This window comes from Drosophila hydei, unplaced genomic scaffold (genome assembly GCF_003285905.1).
Source record: "Drosophila hydei strain 15085-1641.00,03,60 unplaced genomic scaffold, DhydRS2 tig00000131-arrow-arrow-pilon, whole genome shotgun sequence".
NCBI classification, from domain to species: Eukaryota; Metazoa; Arthropoda; class Insecta; order Diptera; family Drosophilidae; genus Drosophila; species Drosophila hydei.
Window position 1 is genome coordinate 226,474 of NW_022045671.1, and position 18,734 is coordinate 245,207.

At 46.4% G+C, this 18,734-nt stretch overlaps 5 protein-coding genes across 5 annotated transcripts; 4 read left to right on the plus strand and 1 right to left on the minus strand.

Annotated features, from left to right (window-relative positions):
• Positions 1-91: 91 nt before the first annotated feature.
• LOC111597304 lies at positions 92-1,629 on the plus strand. Its single transcript, XM_023311928.2, has 5 exons — positions 92-343; positions 409-651; positions 716-854; positions 918-1,110; positions 1,176-1,629. Exons 1-5 carry the CDS (start codon positions 185-187, stop codon positions 1,483-1,485), a joined length of 1,044 nt encoding a protein of 347 aa, XP_023167696.2. The 5' UTR covers positions 92-184; the 3' UTR covers positions 1,486-1,629.
• A 1,239-nt stretch (positions 1,630-2,868) lies between these two features.
• LOC111597278 (trypsin-1-like) lies at positions 2,869-4,256 on the plus strand. Its single transcript, XM_023311894.2, has 3 exons — positions 2,869-2,963; positions 3,019-3,232; positions 3,420-4,256. The coding sequence occupies exons 1-3, from the start codon at positions 2,897-2,899 to the stop codon at positions 4,192-4,194; spliced, it is 1,056 nt and encodes a 351-aa protein (XP_023167662.2). The 5' UTR covers positions 2,869-2,896; the 3' UTR covers positions 4,195-4,256.
• A 484-nt stretch (positions 4,257-4,740) lies between these two features.
• On the plus strand, positions 4,741-6,264 carry LOC111597281 (kallikrein-14-like). Its single transcript, XM_023311897.2, has 2 exons — positions 4,741-5,102; positions 5,169-6,264. Exons 1-2 carry the CDS (start codon positions 4,840-4,842, stop codon positions 5,932-5,934), a joined length of 1,029 nt encoding a protein of 342 aa, XP_023167665.1. The 5' UTR covers positions 4,741-4,839; the 3' UTR covers positions 5,935-6,264.
• Positions 6,265-7,567: 1,303 nt separating this feature from the next.
• LOC111597277 (serine protease 28) lies at positions 7,568-9,676 on the plus strand. The gene is made up of 3 exons (XM_023311893.2): positions 7,568-7,762; positions 8,752-8,932; positions 8,990-9,676. The coding sequence occupies exons 1-3, from the start codon at positions 7,687-7,689 to the stop codon at positions 9,567-9,569; spliced, it is 837 nt and encodes a 278-aa protein (XP_023167661.1). The 5' UTR covers positions 7,568-7,686; the 3' UTR covers positions 9,570-9,676.
• A 732-nt stretch (positions 9,677-10,408) lies between these two features.
• On the minus strand, positions 10,409-17,392 carry LOC111597258. The gene is made up of 8 exons (XM_023311862.2): positions 17,308-17,392; positions 16,711-17,237; positions 16,525-16,657; positions 15,960-16,461; positions 15,515-15,901; positions 14,987-15,448; positions 14,359-14,621; positions 10,409-13,674 (listed from the first exon to the last, which is right to left on the minus strand). The coding sequence occupies exons 1-8, from the start codon at positions 17,350-17,352 to the stop codon at positions 10,474-10,476; spliced, it is 5,520 nt and encodes a 1,839-aa protein (XP_023167630.2). The 5' UTR covers positions 17,353-17,392; the 3' UTR covers positions 10,409-10,473.
• Between the last annotated feature and the right edge of the window lie 1,342 nt (positions 17,393-18,734).

Sequence of the window (18,734 nt, forward strand, 5' to 3'; positions counted from 1 at the left end):
CTTTCCCTGTCATACAGTTATCGACAAGTTCACGTTCATTTAACATTTCGGAACCGGTTCCAGTTGAGGGCGTCGATTGGCGCGAGCCGGAAGACTGAGTGCTGTTAGCCATCAGCTGTTGCTGTTGTCTTCTATATAGTTTTTTTTACAAGTTATTTTATTTATTTTTTTATTATTGTAAAATATGCAGTTAAATATAATTGAGTTAAGCGATGTTCATTTAAAGAGCTGCTTAATTAGCGCCGATGAGGACACAGTGCTGCAGTTTTACTGCCACGATCAACGTAAGGAACTAAGCTACACCGAAAACTTGCCTGTGTCTGAGTTTCTGCAACGCATTAAGGTGAGCTGCTACTTGACCGATGGATCAATGATGAAATGATTAACTGTATCAAATGCTTACGATAGCAATTGAACAAACGTGTGGAATTTCCTGCAAAAGCCGTGCGCGCGGCTTTGAGTAGTGCCCAGCCAACAGTGGCCACATTGCGAACTGATTCGCAGAAAGGTACTGAACTGGAGCAGGAGCTGAATCAAGAAGAGCAGCTGGAGCAGCATACTGTGCTTAGCTTAAAGTATCGCATTGAAGGGACGCCGGCGCCACTTAAATGGGAGTGGCACTTAACGTCCACGAACAGTGCTATACTGATCGTATGTAGTCTCGGTAAAACGTTTATTTATATCGATAATTATATTAAATCTTTAATTCTTGCAGTTCTATCGTCAGATGCTGAGGAATGCGCTGCATATAGCCAGTTGTCTAAGCAAAAATCAGCAGTACTTGTTGGACGTTGTTAAAAAGAAGGATATAGAAGTGCAACAATATCGCCTGGATGGCGCTCGCCATTGGAGAAGTAAGGCACAAGGCCTGTGCATTGACGTTAGCTATAAATATCCTGTTTTTCTATCTCATTTAGCTACTGTCGCAACGGAACCCTTTGATGTGGAGGCGTTCCATGCGCAGAACAAACAGCTGATGTCAGCTGTTGCCGCCTACGAGCCACTTGACAAAACGTTAGATGATGAGCCAGCGGCCACGTCCACAGTCAAAAGCGAATCAGTGGGCAGCTCCAGCTATGCAGCTGCCAAATGCTTAAGTCCACGCAACAGGTTTGCCAACAGAAATTGAATTCAAATTAAAAATCAAACGCATTTAATGTCCATTTTGGTTGCAGAAAGCGCAAGGCAATGGAAACGAGTAAGCAACATTTGGAACGCAAGGTGCTGCAGCGTCGGCGTGTGCCACAGCTCCAATATAAGAGCAGTGAAAGTCAGGAATCCGAATTGGATGCGACGTTTGGCCAAATCCAAGCCGATCCAGTCCAGATTGAAGTTGAATCAACAATGGCCGCGATCAAGCAGGAGCCAAGTCCAGTCATGGAAGCGCCCAAAACAGAGTTGGATGAAATAATGCAGTTGATCAATCGTACAGCGGAGGAAACGAATAAAATTCTCAAAGAACATCAAGTCACTTCAAAGCGATAAAGACGGCAATATGTTAAGCTCTTATTCCTCTCTCTCTCTCTCTCTAAACTACAGTCAAGTGTCTGGTTAATGCAATATTTTTAACTGATTGTAAATTTGTTTATCTTTAGACTAAATACTAATTTATACAAATATTATTTTATGATATAATTGCATGTAAATAGCTGAGGCAACGTAAACAAATTGTTTACACGTGTCTTAAGGATCTATTGATCTGAATTAGTAAATTATATTGTATATGCATATTTAAATAGTATGTTCTTCAGTTTTTATATATATTATAATTAAGGCCATATAAACTTAGATAAGATATTTTAACACAATTTTTAAATGAAAGTAAAATTCATAGTATATGCAGCAATTTGTATTATATTTCTATATATTCCATATATGTGTATATTCGATTTAAATTTAAACACTTTTGATTGTTCAATGAGTTCGAGTGAGATCGAAATACCAACTATGTTTTATAGCTTCTGCTTAACTTTGCCTTCTGCTTCCAGCTTCTACTTCAGTGAAGTTGTGACACCTCGAGCAAGCTGTGGCCAGATGCAAACTGTTTTTGTTAGGACGTTACTATTTCGATATGTAGGTGTGTGTATTTGTGCTTGACTCTGTAGTTATGTGCATGCTGTTTGCTTTGCTCTTCACTCTCAACACGTGGCCCCTAATCAGTGGAGGGTTTCTTTATTTTTTTTACAACTATTTAGTTATTTATTGTTTTTGTCTTAATTTTAATTGAAATATTAAGGAATAAAAATAGACAAGCATTTCCTGGAATTTTAAGACAAGTGCAAAATCTTTCAAAAATGTTGTCTGCTTATCTAATACCCTAGAAAGAGGTGCGTCAAAAGGAAAGTACTTACATTACTATTAGTCAAGTCTATTATCTTATGATTATGATTATGATTTATGATTACCCTATTATCTTTGTCTGATTAGCTCAAACAGGATACATTAGATATCATATATCATATATAATAACGTCTCATATCATGAGTTTGCTAACATTGTCTTAGTTCGGAGGTACGCCCGAACTAAGACAATGTTGGCAAACTCATGATATGAGACGTTATTATAGTTGCAGTCAGTTGCATTATTGAATGGACCTTTCGCTCTCTTCCCTTGAGCTTGGAGTTGTAAATCTACATTGAGTGTGTGTTAAACCCATTGATAGGCCAGCTCATTGGGGAAAATCCATTCAGTAATTCTAGAGTGAGTAAAGGCAAAGAGTTTATCAAGACAGCCTATCACACCCCTTAGCCATGGCACGGTTCTGATTAGATTATGTCGCTCTTTATCGGCAGATTTAATTGTGGCGATATCGAGCGACTAGCGATCGATGACCAATTGTTTTTAGACACGATTGTCCGCGCTTTGTCAGTTTGCTACGGAACTACGAAGACTCCACATGGCTGCCAAACGACTAGCGACGATCTGTTTGGTAGTGCTTTTCAGCGTCTGTCTGACAGCGAATGGTATGCCTGATCTGCTTGAAATCCATCATTGTTCATCTCTCTTGCTCTTGCCTAGGCGCTGGACTTAGCTCACAGCTCATACGTCCCAGATTCAGCGAGGATTCGAGCCGAATTATCAATGGCACCGAGGCCACCATGGAGGCCACCCGGCACCAGGTCAGCCTACGGCGTCGCCTCAACGATGGCTACTTCTTTGGCACTGGCCACATTTGCGGCGGCTCCCTGATCAAGCCCAATGTCGTGCTCGGCGCTGCCCATTGCTTTGTGGAGTAAGTGCGATCAGCTTGTTACCAAAACCAATAGTTGATCATTCCAGCTCTTGGTTGCTGTTAGCTTCAAGCTGAGAGATCTGCTTCCTGATTCTCATATTGGTTATTCATAACCGACAAGACCGATCGAATAGATAGGTCAAGTCACGTTGATCTCATTAATTGACCCTTCCGTTCCTTTGTATAGCCAAATCATCTACGACGGCACCTTCGTGCCCAAAGAGGACTTCATTGTGGTCATGGGCAATTTGGATCGTTTCGACAAGACCAACACGCTGACCTTTGACATTGAGCGGCTGATCTTGCAGCTGAAAATCTTCGATTTGTCCACATACGACAAGGACATTGCGCTGCTAATCCTCAGTGGGTCCGTGCCCGCCAATCATCCCACGATACGGCCCATTGGACTGAGTGCTTTAACTGTACCAGGGGAAACTATTTGCCAGGTAACTGGATGGGGCTACACCGAGCAGGGCTACAACTCGGATATCCTTATGACACTCGATGTGCCCATGATCAGCGAGACGCAGTGCATCAACGAAAGCGGTCTGGGTCACTTGATACTGCCGGGCATGATCTGTGCCGGCTATATGGAAGGAGAGCGTGATGCCTGCAGCGGTGACTCCGGCGGACCGCTCGTCTGCCAGAGCCAACTGGCGGGCATTGTCTCCTGGGGCATCGGCTGTGCCAAGCCCATGTTTCCAGGTGTTTACACCGATGTCTCCTACTACTACGACTGGATAATCGAGCAAATCTCTGAGCTAGGCAGCGGTGATGGCAGCGGAGATGGCAGTGGCAGTGGAGATGGCAGCGGCAGTGGAGATGGAAGTGGAGATGGCAGTGGCAGTGGAGATGGAAGTGGCAGTGGAGATGGAGGCGACGATGGCGTTGGACTGATTACATTTTCTTTTGGCTTGAGCATTGCAGTGCCTGTGCTGCTCGGCCTAAGCCACATTTCTTAGTTATAAGCCTAGTCCTTAAGACGAGCTCAATAAAACAACAGTTGAGACTGCTCTAAAAACATTAGACCAAATAATCAATTGGAATTTTTGGTTTTAGTTAATCTTAGGGTTAATCTTCATGTGCCTTAAGTACAGTTTGTTTCTAAGTTTGAAACAGCTCTAAGAATGTGAACTTAAGGGACGGATCTATCCTAGAGTATTTCATGCCTTGGGCCAAGGTTTTCAATAGATTTTCCAAATAGGAAAACATGGACGTAGAGGAAGTCAAAGCTCTAAGTCTAAGCTTGAAGTGCGTTAGTCGGGAGTGCGCGACTTGGAGACACCCTGAACTCTGGCTGCATAATTTCGGGTTGCTTCAGTAGACTAAGGAAACAGATCGATAGTTCGATAGTTCGATAGTTATTCGATAAGTATGACAGGAACATATGTGAAGTCTTTGCTGCGCCAGGCTGTCGTCTGCCACGCCTTCTTCCGCCTATTCAAGTGGCTTCACTGTATACAGTTGCCCAGCTCAACTGGTTGCCCGTCCGGTTTTCCGTTTAGCCTTGAGTTTTGTGTATGGAGAATCTATTTAAAAACTATTTGGCTGCATGAAAAACACTTAAATTGTGTTATTTTAAAATTTATTTGGTTTGGGAAGGTAAGATGCATGCGTTTCTGCTGCTGCTCATGGTGCTCTGGAGCTCGATGGGCATGTCCGAGGCGGCGCAGACAACAAAATTATCTATGGAGGAGGAGCAGCTGAAGCAGGATCTCAATTGGGATGTGGAAAGGTCGTTATACAGCGATTATTATGTGTCCTTGCGACAGCAGCAAAAGGACGCCACTCGCCATGGCGCCGGTCATGTCTGCGGTGGCTCGCTCATCAGCCACAGCGTGGTGCTAACAGCTGCGCATTGTTTCGTGGAGTAGGTGATCGAGATGCATCGACAGCAGCTACAGTTCGGCTCCTAATTGCGCCTTGTGTCTTACAGTCAAACGCGTTTTGATGGCACTTTTCTGAACAAGTCGAGCTTCGTCGTCGCGCTGGGCAACAAGCAACACCTGATGATCAACGAGAACACGCTGTTCTTTGGTCTGCACACGGTGCTGGTGCAGGCGAAGCGGTTCGATATGAATACTTATGAGAAGGACATCGCTTTGATTATACTCAGCGGGAGGGTGCCGCCGTTTGTGCAGCCCGTTCAGCTGGCCAAGGCCACGTTTCCTCCGCTGACCAGCTGCCAGATATCCGCGTGGAACAACAATCAGATCGAGTACTTCCTCGGCCAGTTGGTCAGCGTGAATGTGACTCTGGCTGAGCGGCAGCTATGCCAGGTGAGCCAGCAGGCGCTCTTGCCGGGCATGATGTGTGCCCAGAACGCGAACGAGCGCCAGCTGGAGCCTTGCACGGCAGATGGCGGCGGCCCACTGGTCTGCCAAGGGCAGCTGGTGGGCATCAGCTCGTGGGGCATACGATGCGGCGTGCCGGGCCGCTTCGGCGTCTACACCAGTGTGCAGTTCTACAAATCTTGGATAGACGAGACCATCAAGCGTTCCGATATGCATGAGCAGCGACGGGGCAAGCAGGTTGACTTTGCCGAAAAAGCTGAGCGGGGCACGGATTTCGAGACTAGTGATGACTTGGACATTGAGTACGAGCTCAGTCAAGGTGGCATGCTCTCCGCGAGTGGCAACAATTTCGAAGCGTTTCGCATGCATGTGTCTGTCTTAGTCATGCTGAGTCTATGCCGCCTCTAAAAATCCGCGGCACGGACGGCCTCTTGCATTGGTGCAGAGTCCATTCCGTTCCTACTTTTTGAACTCTCCGGCATCCAAGAGGAGGTGCGGACCGGTTTTTTTTTTTACATATTGTTTACTCTTTATCAGTGTGTGACGAAGCCGCAAAATCCATTGCATTCGGAGCTATCCTAGGTAGGGTTTATTTCACTTAATTTTAAGTGATTGAAACGAGGAAACGCACTTAAGCTCATAATCAACATATTGAATATTCACGAGGCATCTGTACATTTTCATATTTAGATCTTTGTAGTATTTTGTATTTGCTCGCAATAAATACATGCATGAAGTTTTTCTTCTCATACTTTCAATATTTATATTTATAGTGCATGGTATTACCTGGTCCATGCTCTGCTACCGCCTGCTCCTCTGAGCATTTCCTGATTCTTATCAACGATCGACCATCGCTTGTGGAATGCAATTCTGCTATGTAATCGTCTGGTCTGTCAGTCACCTTAGACCCAGTTTCATAGGTGAGTTCTATTTCAAGATTACCATGAGGAAGTGGCAGGTAAGCGAATGGGGTTTTTATGTTCTCTAAGTGTCGAGGCGTTGATCAATCTTTGGCATTCCAACTGTGGCCTAGCACAGATATGTTAAGGAGCTGTTAATGTAGAGCTGTTAAGTGACTGTTAAGTGACTGTTAAGCCTAAAAGTTGCTATTAGAAGTGGATTTAGATGCTAAGCTTGGGCTTACATTAAGCCTTATCCAATGTTCTCTCAGTAAATAGATTTACTTAGGCTAAACATAAGTACAGGATATCAAAAGTTGTTAGTCAAGTGCAGTCGTCACGATTTAAAAATAAATAGAAAAATAAACAAAATCAAAATCGAAGAAAACAAAAAAAGAAAATAATAATAAATAATCTGACGTCTTATCAATAGCGATTATTATTGCGTCTATGTGTAAGTGTGTGTGTGTGTGTGTGTGTGTATTTCTATGATGTGGTTTTATGGCATGTTGTGACTTTATCAGTACATTAAAAAAAAAAAAACTAGAAGGAATGCCTAACTCTTATGTAAGGAAGTTGCAATACTCTAAGATTTCATTGCTTCGTTACTTAATGTTTGTTTCCATCACAGAGAGAGAGAGAGAGAGAGAGGGGCGAGAGAGAGGGAGAGAGAGAGTGAGAGAGAGAGAGAGAGAGAGACTGAGAGAGAGAGAGAGAGAGAGAGAGAGACTGAGAGAGAGAGAGAGAGAGAGAGTGAGAGAGATAGGGCGAGAGAGAGAGAGGGCGAGAGAGAGTGAGAGAAACATCGAGAGAGAGAGTGAGAGGGTACGAGAGAGAGAGAAAGGCTGAATGGGGAAGAAAGAGAGTAAGTATGGAAGAAAGAGAGCGAGCGATAAATAATGCTTCCATCTCGCCTACCATTGTATAATCCGTAACTCCTAGAAAGATCCATGGCAAACTCTTGTGAAGATAGCTGGCATTTCAATAGCCACTCGACAGTTGATATGAAACCAGATCAGCACAGCCCACGAGCAAGCGTGAGCAACCTTTTGGTAGGGTATCGACGTAAACAGCGACCGAAATCGATTCAAAATTGAATTATCTGGGGGAAAAGCGTTTGCGAATTTGCTTTCGTGCGATTTAGAATTGAATTATTTCATTCAACGTTCGGCTCTCTCTAAAGGTGCGCACTATCGACCCGAAGGCCCAGCCCCACCGTTACAGTAATAATCCTCGATCCTGGTTCGACTACTAGTGAACGATGCAGCTCAACGATTATATCAAGAGGATTATAAAAATAATGATTTTTGCATTTCTATGCGCCGAAATGCAAACGAGTAAGTCGAAACTTAAAATATATATAAATATATATAATATATAAAAATATATAAATAATATATATAGAGTGCTATAAAATAGATTTCTTAACTTGAACTCTATATATATTATATAGTTTGCTGTGAATTGCTTCAAGTTTGAGTTGCATTTGAAGCAGGGAAACTTAACTAGAATTTTGTAGTTGAGATTGGATATTCCAGATGATGCAATGTTGAGCACAAATAGTGTCTAGAGGCTAGAGGATCACTCAGGTATTAGAAATATACTGTGTAGAACAAATGGAAATTAATCTATTAGCATTTTATATTATGTATATTCGATAGACTTAGTTAAAATATTTATTCTAGAAGACTCGATACTAATTACTTTATTTGGGAGAGTTTTTATCTATGGCTAATTTTGAGATAAATTTTAATTAAAATAGATTGAAATGGCCAAAAGTTGGCACAAACTATGATTAGATAAATTTGCAATTCGATTTTATGGCCAAGCTGAGCTGTGACGGCTGCTGCTCTGTTTTGTTTTGACTGCGAGGGATTTGTAGCAGCAAGGCCAAACTGCGTAGCTTCCGTCGTCTTTGCTGGCCAACAACTGTTGATAGACGCGGCCGTAAAACACGCGCCTTACTATCGTGCGATAATACCAATTCCCCAGCCAAATGGCTGGAGCAACAACAAGAATTGGTAAACAAACGATCAGCTGATTGGGGAATGCGCCTGAGTCGTTCGCATTGACATTGATAAGCCCTGGCCCATGGATCACACCATACAAAATGCATTTCACCTGTTGCCAAGGCCAATTCGATAATCAGTTAGCAAGCGTTGCTTTCACTTGATAGTGCAAGACTTCAGGTAGATAGAGAGATCGATTGATGGACTTGATCGCCAAGGTCAACTACAGATGGTGGTGGTGGCTCTGAGGTTAGGTCGTATTTCTTCAGCTTAGCCCCACTGATGTATTCCTTTGCTTCGTCTTCTTCCTCTCTTAGCCTTCACGCACTCGGAGCTGGCTAAAAAGCGCAGCATTGGATCGTCCGCATCGGCAGCACCGTACCAGGCCTCGATACGTCTGCTAGATCAGGAGCTGGACTACTTTGGCAAGGGCCACATCTGCTCGGGTGCACTGGTGGCCCCCTCCGTGGTGCTGACCGTGGCCCAGTGCGTCTACGAGTAGGTGCACAGCTGGCAATGCGCATTGCAGTCAAGCTAATCCTTTGCTATTTTTAGTCAGGACAACATGCGATTCTACCATCCAGCGGAGCTGCGCGTAGTCCTGGGCAGCACGCAGCGCTTTTCGCCGACGGCTCATGGTCAGGTGTTGGGCGTGACCCATGTCTACAAGCCGCCCAAACAGCTGTCCCTTGCCATCCTCATGCTCGAACAGGATATTGGCGCGCATCTCACGCGCATTCGGCCCATTGCGCTGCCCGTGGACGCAGAGCACTTGGAGCGGACATCGGAGCCGTGGCACATCAGTAGCTGGGGCTTGGCTGGCGAGGATGGCCGCGAGCTGCACGAATTGCTGCGGCTGCGCGTCACGCGCTCACCCTGCGGCCAACAGCTGTGCGTGAAGTACGACGAGCAGACCTATGAGCTCGACGCAGGCGCTCCGCTGACCACATCCAATCAGCTGCTCGGCCTGCGCAGCCAGTCGTCCGTCTTTGTCGATGTCGCCAGCCACCTCGACTGGATCCGAGCCCAAATTGGCGACGGCTCCAATCACAATAGCTCCGTTTGGGGCATTCTGGGCCTGTTGGCCTTTACGATCTATGTGATCAAGTGCAGCTGCAAGGGGCTCAGCACCTAGGCTCTACTGTACAGTAGAGCAGCATGGCTACAGCTTACGCTAAACGGGAAACGTAAGCTTCTAGGAAAATGTGATAATTGCTATTAGGGGTATGCCCTAGAATAACCATAGAAAAAATTATTTCTGAATATATGTTTTATATATATTTTATAATTTTATTTTGACTTTATGTAAATATTTTTTTTATTTTTTTTTAGAATTTTTATAAGTAGAATAAACAATTGACTAATTACAGTACATTTTGAATGATTGATTGAAGCTTGATAATTTTGTTTATATATGCATTAAGGGTATGCTGTTAGTATATACATAAAGACGTTAGTACAACAGGTTGATAGAAGTATTTGAGTATTTAATAAATATTTTTGTAAGTTTAAGTAGAGAGGTGTGTATTAGGGGAGTTCCTGTAATAAATAAATGTGCATTTATAAGGGATATTCCAGCAAAAAGTGAGCTGTAATCTTACAAAATTCGTAAGAGGGAAAAATATATATATATATAAAAAAAATATTTATATATATATATAAAAAAAAATATATATATATATATATATATTTTTTTTTTTATCATTATTATATACTACGGGAATACGTCTAATGCAAGCTGTAAATGAGTTGCAGTCTAAATGTTTGTTAATAATTTTTAATATTTAGATTTTAACATATATAGCGTGCATTAGAGGTATTCTTGCAATATAGAATATTGTTTTAGGCAACATAAGGGATAACAAAGTAAACTCTCTTATCAATAAAAGGTATAAGTATATATAAATATATATAGTATATATATATATTAGTAATTTAGTAACAATTAACAATTAATAACATTTGAAACAAACAAAGAGTAATGCAAGGAATGCCCCTGATAACAGTCTGAGCTGACGAGACAAGGCATGGAATCGATGCTAATCGAGCAGAGCTGTGACCAGGCTGCAGAAGCGTTGCCCGCAGAGCAGCAGCACGGACGTGGAGCTGGTTAGCTGCTGGCCGGAGCGGATCAGTGGCCAGGACCATTGGAAGTCGGCCATGTGGCCATAGGTGCGCTGCTGCCAGCCCTCGATGTGGGCGTAGCTGAAGAGATGGAAGTGCTTGGAGCCGGGCAGAGTCAGCACCAGCAAATGTCGCTCCTGGGCAACGGCAAAGGTCAGCAGCTGCTGGATGCGTGCGGCCAAGTGCAGCTGCTGGAGCGGCGCAAACTGTTGACTCTTCTGCTGAAAGCTATAAATGGAGATGTGCCGACAGCTGTAGCAGCTGAGCAGCAGCTGCTCCGACTGCAGCTCGGCCAGATCGTAGTCGCCCTCGATGTGCTGCAACAGCTCGAAGCGCTGGCTCTGTGCGTCCAGGCGATGCACTGCCAGCACCGGCAGATGCTCCAAGTGCTGCAGTCCATTCGTCAGCAGCAGAGTTAACGGGCGGCCACTCTCCTTGTCCTCCAGCTGGATGAGCTTCATCAGGCGGCCGGCGGCGGCGGGCTGCACCGATTGCCAATCGCTGAGGCTGCAATTCGTATGATTCACGCGCAGCACGCGCACCTCGTCCGGGCTGCTGATCAAGAGCAGGCTGTAGTCCTGCTGATCGTGCAGCTGCAGCTGCTCCACGTGCTGGCGCAGACCCAGCGTGTGGGCGTGGCCACGGCAGCTGATGTGCATGCGCGCCCGAAACTGTGCCATCGGCTGCTGCTGTTGGCAATAGTTCTGCGCCTTGACCCGTATGGCAGCCCGGTCGGAGCTGGCGCGCAGCAGGTGGCTGGCCAGGCTGACGTTGCTCAAGTGCACGCGCTGCAGTTGCCTGGAGAACTGGGCCTGCAGCTGCTGCAGGTGGCAGATGCCAGTCGGCTGTGCCGCTTGTGGCGCCACTGCCAGCTCGAGCAACTCATCCGCTGTGGGCTCACTCCAAGTCAGCTCGAGCGGCGGCTGTTCGTAGTCCAGATAGAGCAGGCGCTGGCTGCGATTGGCACGTTGCTGCTGTAGCTGCTGCTCCAACTGGAGCAGACGCTGACGCAGCTGCTGGCGTGCAACGTTCTGGGGCTGCGTCTCCAGGCGCGCTTCTCGCGCTTCACTTATGGACGCATCCACGAGCAGGCCGCCCTCGAAGCGCGCGTCATCCAGCACTAAGCTATCGATGCTGTAATCGCGATCTGTGTAGATGCTCTGCTGATAGCTCTCGCTGAGATCGCGGCCATTGAGCCGCATAATATGGGTGGGGCCCTCGAGGCGTATGCCGCTGGCGAAGGTCTTCGGGCCGCTAATCAACTGCGGCCGCTGGCCATGTCGGTAGACGACATTCTGCAAAGGAATCCCGTTGATGGTGCGCAGCAGGCAGCGCTCGCCCAGCTCCAGCTGCTCGAATTGAAGTGCGCCAAAGTGCTCCAAGGAGGCGCCATGAAGTGGCACGCGCTGCTCCAGCAGGTACTCCAGACTCATGCCATTGATCTCGTCCAGCTGCAGCTGCTGTTCCAATTGCAATCGCTCCATACGAACGGGCGGCCACACAACATCTGCTGCCTGCTCGAAGATGCTCGCCACATGGCCGCCATTGAGCTGTCCTTGGACTTGCAGCTCCTCTATATCCGGCGGCAGTTGGAAGTGAAGTTGTGCTCCTATTGGCTGTCCGCTGGAGCGTCGATAGAGCGAGGCATTCAGCCGGCGCAGATCGATGTGATTTAGCAGCTCGAACTGGCCATCGCTCAGCAGGTTGATGGAGCGTGCGCGCACCGCCTGCAGCAGCATCTGCGGCGCCTTCACCAGCTGTGTGCTTGGTGCATTTCGCAGCAGCGCATCCTCGGCTATGTGACTGAGATTGAGCTGGCTGGGAAAACTTTGGCTGGTCAGCAGCTGGCCAAGATGCGGCTGCTGTAGGATGACATGTCCGGAGATGGTTTGCTTGCCGCGACGACGCACCGCATGCCGACGCAGATAGTCCAGCTGCGGATTGGAGGCATTCTCTCCATTCCACAGAGCATCGCCCAGCACCGTTAGACGACGCCAGCTGCGCTGCTGCAACGCCGTCAGCTTCTGCTCCAGTTGTGGCAGTTGCGGATCATTGACCAGCTCACAGCTTAGGCTGCCATTGATCTGCAGCTGGCTGACATAGAGATCACCCTGCAGTTGCAATGCTTCCTGGCGCAGATCCACAAAGCTGCTCGCTGGCACACCATTCACCTGACCCACATCCACGTTGCTGGCCGTCAGCCGATCGAAGCTGTAGATGCCGCCAATCGATTGGGGCGTGGTGCGCAGCAGCGTGTCCTCTAGCAGAGCGGACAGGTCAAGGCCATTCAGGCTCGGCGCTTGCAGCGCATCCGTAATCAGCACCTGCTCCTGGAAGTGCTTCTGGCCGGCGATGACGCTGTTGGCATTCGCGCCAACCAAACGGCTCACATACTCATCCCAGTGGATGCCATTGAGAGTCTGCAGCTGGAGCGGCCGATCGAAGCGCACGTTGCCCTCGATGATGAGCTGCTTGTGCAGCAGGAGTGGTGGCTGCGGCCCGCGATCCTGCTGCCCGCTGGGCACGCTCATCTTGCCGAGCAGCTCGTCGAAGGCCAGGCCGTTGAGTCGCTGAAAGATCAGGCTCTGCAAATTGGGCCTTTCCGTCAGCTCTAGGCGCTGCAGACCATAAGCCGGCTGCAGCAGCTGCGACAGTTTCAAATGGTTCAGACGCTGGGCGGACAAATTGCCGGCAATCTCCACGTGACTCTTGACCACAATGCGTGGAAAGTACTTGAGGCTGGTGAAATTCTGCGCGAGCTGCCCCTTCAGCACCAGCTCGGAGACGGGCAGTCCATTGAGCACCTGGCTAGATAGCGTGTCCAGCTCCAGTGGCGCCTCGAATCGCTTGCTGCCCGTTATGCTGGCCGTCTCGCCCTGGCGCACTGCGTCTGTGGCCAGCTGAGCCAGCCGGCTGCTGTAATTGCCGCAGTAGACATTCCCATCTATCCGGGCATTCATGAAGATCAGATGAGACGGCTTTCTGGATGCTCGTGCCACGGGATCATCTTCTGCACCGCTGAGCAGATGCTCAGCCGTTGGATGTCCATTGATATGCTGAGTGCTCAAGGCGCCTGTTGTCACCTTGGCATTGCCAAATACCAGTTTTTGTAGGTCCTATGGAAAGGGAGGTGAACTTTTGATTGACTGAATGATTGATTGAATGATTGATTGAATGATTGATTGAATGATTGATTGATTGACTGATTGGCTAATTGATTGACTGAGTGGCTGATAAATAAATGATTGATTATTTGATTGACTGACTGATTGACTGACTTCATGACTGATAGACCCATTGACTAACTGATGTATGAATGATTGATTGACTGACTGATTTACTGATAGATCGTTAGACTTGCTGATGCAAGACTGATTGACTGACTGCTTGATGGACTAACAGATTGATTGATTGATTGACTGAATCAATGATTGATGGACTAATCGACTGATTGGTTTACTGATTAACTGATTGTCTAATTGACTGATCGACTGATTGACAAACAGATTGATTGACTTATAGACCGAATGGCTGATTGATTGACGACACTCAATTTGTGAGTGATTGATAAACTGACTCATGGATTAACTGAAACTATGATTGATTGATTGATTAACTGAAAGATTGATTAACCGACCGAATGATTGATTGACTTATTGACTGACTGATCATTTGATTGACTGACTGATTCACCGTATGACTTGAGAGGCGATTGACTGCTAAATCATATTGATTGATTGGATGATTGATTGGCTGCTTAATTCAGTTCCCAACTGATCAACATTCCTTATATTACTAACCTGCGATTTATTCAGCAATAGATAGTCCGTGTGCAAGTCTTGTGCACGCAGAGATTGTCCCAATAGCATCATGCGCGTTTCCTGCGTGTCCGCCAGCAAATTGTTCACCGTGATAGAGCCGTTCACCGTGATCCTGCCCATATAATACTGCTGTAGATTGGAGGATTGATGTGGACCCTCGGCTGGCATTTGACGTGCCCACTTGGTCATGTTTGCGACCAGAATATCGCCCGAGACGCTCATCTGGTAGATGCGAACGGGCGCTGTAGGAGCAGTAAATGTGGTTCAGTCAGCCATAATCTTATCTAACATTTCATTAGTCAAACTAGGGTCAATCTATTTACAGTTACTGAATATATATATATATATATATCATGCTTTTCATGAAAAGTCATTTTATATTCAGCATCCAGAAGTATTTAGACCGTCTTGAGCTCAAATCAAAATTCGAAAATGTGCGATTTCGAATTTGAATCAATTTATGGCAAAAATTGGGACTCTGTCACGATGTTACTTTTGTTCTATTGGTTGGATATTTAGATATCGACTTCGAGTTGGTTTTGAAGGGATCTCTTAAAGATCGAACGCTGCCGAATCAAGTGACAGTGAAATATCCAATGTTACTCACTTTTAATGAGGGTATTCCTGTCGCCGCGGAACACAATATCCTCGGCAAAGTTGAGGCCGTTAACGAGCTTGGCATCGAGCTTGGGCGCATAGAAGGCGGACATGAATATATTGGAGGCCACCACCTGGGGCTGACGCAAATTGAAGAGCTGCTGCACCACCAGCCCATTCAGCAGCGGAGTCTGAAGATTGACAACGCGAGCGCGCAGCTGGAAGACAAGACGACCCTCGACCTTGTTGTCGCGCGTTTTCAGGAAGAGCGAGTCGTAAAAGTCAAACCAGGAGACATTGTTGATGCGCTCCACTTGGAGATGTCGCACCACCATATGGTTAGCCGGTGTGCGCTCTGGCTGCTGCTTGCTGCTGGGTGGAATGAGTAGCTCCTGTGTGTGGAGCTGCTTGGTGAGCAGCTGTCCCTTGATGCTAAGTATGGCCGGCGGTTCGGCAGACTCCACAGAGTAGCCTAAAAATATGCCAAGAGTAGACTGTCAATGCTATTAATTCAATCGGAGGAAGATTTCAGTCTCACCTGGCAGCAGTTCCCCGTGGTAGATAAGATTCTGGACATGCAAACGTTTCGCCTTGAGCGTATCCAGTGTGCCCGCATAGGATGCATTGCCCACACCAAAGGAGCGCCTGTTGCGCCTGTGCGCATATTGATGACGCAGTTGCTCCACTCGCTGCTGCAGCTGCACGGGGCTGGCCAGATGATTACCATGCAGCTGCACCAGCTCAATGCGTGAGCCGCTCTGGACGTGCAATGGTTGGGTCTGATTGAACTGCGGCTGATGCAGCATCAGTGATTGCATCAGCTGATGCAGTGCATCCACTTGTTGCTTGCGACGCAGCAGCCGACTGCGCAGTCCATGGATTGCCTGCTCGAACTCGTGACGATGTTGCTGCACACTGCTCAGATCTGTGGAATAGCATTTGAATATGGATTGATACCCAGCCAAGACGGGCATGCAGTTTACCATCGTTCCCTTCCAGATTGGCGGCCAGGCTGGCTGGCTCGTTGGTCCCGCCCAGCTGCACCATGCGCAGCGTCGTGGTGCTTGGATCCCGTTGATACATCAGGAGTACAAAGCTTTCGTTCTGTGGATTGCGATGGGTGTAAATGCCTGCCGCTTGGCCATCGGCTCCAAAGCCGCTGTAGCAATCGAGGCGTTGGCTATTGAACACCAGCATCTCGCCATTGGCACGTGCTCCCACCAGCAGCTGGCCCTGTTCGGAGGCGGCCAGGTGACTGAATTGTAGCTGTCGCAGCACATGCTTCCGATACACCACAAAGTTGCCATCGACCATGCGGAAGAGGATACATGAGCCGCCGCTGCTGCTGCTGATGCTGGGGCAGGCGAAGATTAGATTGCGACCACGAAAACGCACGGCCAGCACGTGGCGCGCCTGTACCGTGAGGCTCTGGCGGCGCAACAGGCGCAATGTTGGTGTAACCAGCTCATAGACGGACAGCACGAGCTGCGGATCAAGGTAAAATCATATTGAAATATATCTCTATTCGAGATTTTTGTCGGCGCTTACCCTAGCTTGTCCTCGCAGCGATCGTCCCGTGATTATGTAATGGGGCTCACGGCCCACCACCTGGAAGGCTTTAATGGTCGGCAAGCTAAGCTCCTCCACGGGATTGAAATACGTTTCCAGCCATTCGTAGGTTCTGTGGAAGTTTGAGTGAGAATAGCACAGGTAAAAACTGGGTGCATATCCCACCTGCATCTGGCCTGGCTGTGGGACACATTGAAGGTTAGCAGCAGCAGCACCTGATCTGCATTTGGCTGCAGCAAATGAAGCTGTTGCAGGCTGCTGCCAGCCAGGGCGAACTCTTGAATGGGCTCGAACTGCAGCTGCCGGGCATCCAGCATGGCTTGCTGTGGCAGTTGATAAAATTCCAGTGACTCCGGCAGCGCCACGGCCAGCAATAGATACTCTCGCCAGAGGACAACAGCGGCTGCTGTGGCCAACTGCTGCCGCACACGCCCCGCCAGCTCGCCCAGACGCAGCAGTCGCTTGTCCTTGCCTGACAGTTGCAGCTGGAACAGCTCGTGGCCATGGAGCACCAGCAGCAGTTGCGGCGCCCGCAACACCAACAGATGCCGTTCGTGGTGCAGCTCCATCTCCATGAACGGCAGACGAATCTCTACGCTCAAGCTGGTACCGTTAACATCCTTGCGGCATACGCTGGGCATCAGTTTTTCTGGATTTCCTGGCCTAAGGTCAATGGGCACCTCTCCATGAATCTGTGCGTTGGTTAGAGAGGGACAGCTGTCAGAGTGGACACATTTTTTATTCACATATTTTGCTACTTACCGTTATAAAATTGAACACACATAGAAATACAATACGCAAATCCATGAATAACAAACACAAATATATATAATATATATATTATTATATATTATTATATATTACACAGGGTCTGAGGGAGATCTTGATTAGTTCCGATCTCCAATTTAACTAGCACTAAATTTTCATGGCACGCGTTGCAAAATTCCCACGCCTTGTGTCTGTTCCCATGTAACGGTATAATTCTTGAATGTAAAGAGAGCGTAAGAACTGGGAGAGGGAGAGACTGACGTCGTCGCTGCATATTGGTGCACATACTGAAAACTATGTGCGAATATCGTATGTCGTCATGTAGCGGTTAACTTCTTGCATACGGAAAGAGTGTAAGTGCTGGCAAAGAGAGAGAAGGGGAAAAAAAAAATTTCATGATTGCACGAGCGCAAAAGGGACAAACTGAGCTAGGCTTCTTCCAGGCTGCACACTAGTACAAGGCCCTTAATCATTCTGTGAATATGAGTGCAGTTCTAGAACACGTTCTCAAGCGTGTATGTTATTTATATATATATATATATATATATACATATATAAAGTATTTAATTTGGAAAACCGCTAGAGGAGTTAAATATTGAAAGATTATTATTATAGATAATAAACAATAAGCAAAGCCTAAACGTATGCTGCATTTAATATATTTGTGGCTTGATAGGTTCTAGATTGTGATTTATAATATAATAAATTAAAATAATATCTCATTTCTAAATAAAATCGTTAAAAATTAAAAAACAAAAAAATTTTAAACAATAAACAGAGAAATAAAAAAATTAATTTAAGAAAAATAAGTAATATGACAATTGCTTCAACAATGAAGATAACGCAAAAATGTATGTTTATCATATAAAATATGTTGCGGTAAACTAATGGAACGTGTATAACATAAATTCAAAAAGCACCTTTTGCATATGCCCTGAAACAAGACCCCAAAAATAGAAGCCATTGGTAAATGCCATCGAAGCTGTTGAGTCAATCGGCTTCGATCATTAGTGGAGGTCATTAAAGGCCTTAAATCGGCTGCATAAATGTGGCAGATACTACGACACACCCCTCGGCGTCGCCCAATGCTAATGCCATCGGAAGTGCTAGACATCAAGGAAGGAAAAAGAAAAATCACGTAAAAATAAAACCCGAAATACCATTAAAAATGTATCCGTGCCTCGACCTCAACTCTAAATGACAGAGAGGGCAATCATTTTCAAAGAAAAGCAACTATTCTCGTATAAGGCAACATATGGCCTCTATCCAGTTTGATATTTTAAAGCCAAGATTAAATTTAATGATATTACGATTATATATTATTCGTAAATTTCATCATCAAGTATTCTATAATAGCTTATATATGGAGCTCAAGAGATTCAACAATTTTTAAGCAAGTTCAATTAAATAAAAATTCCTAA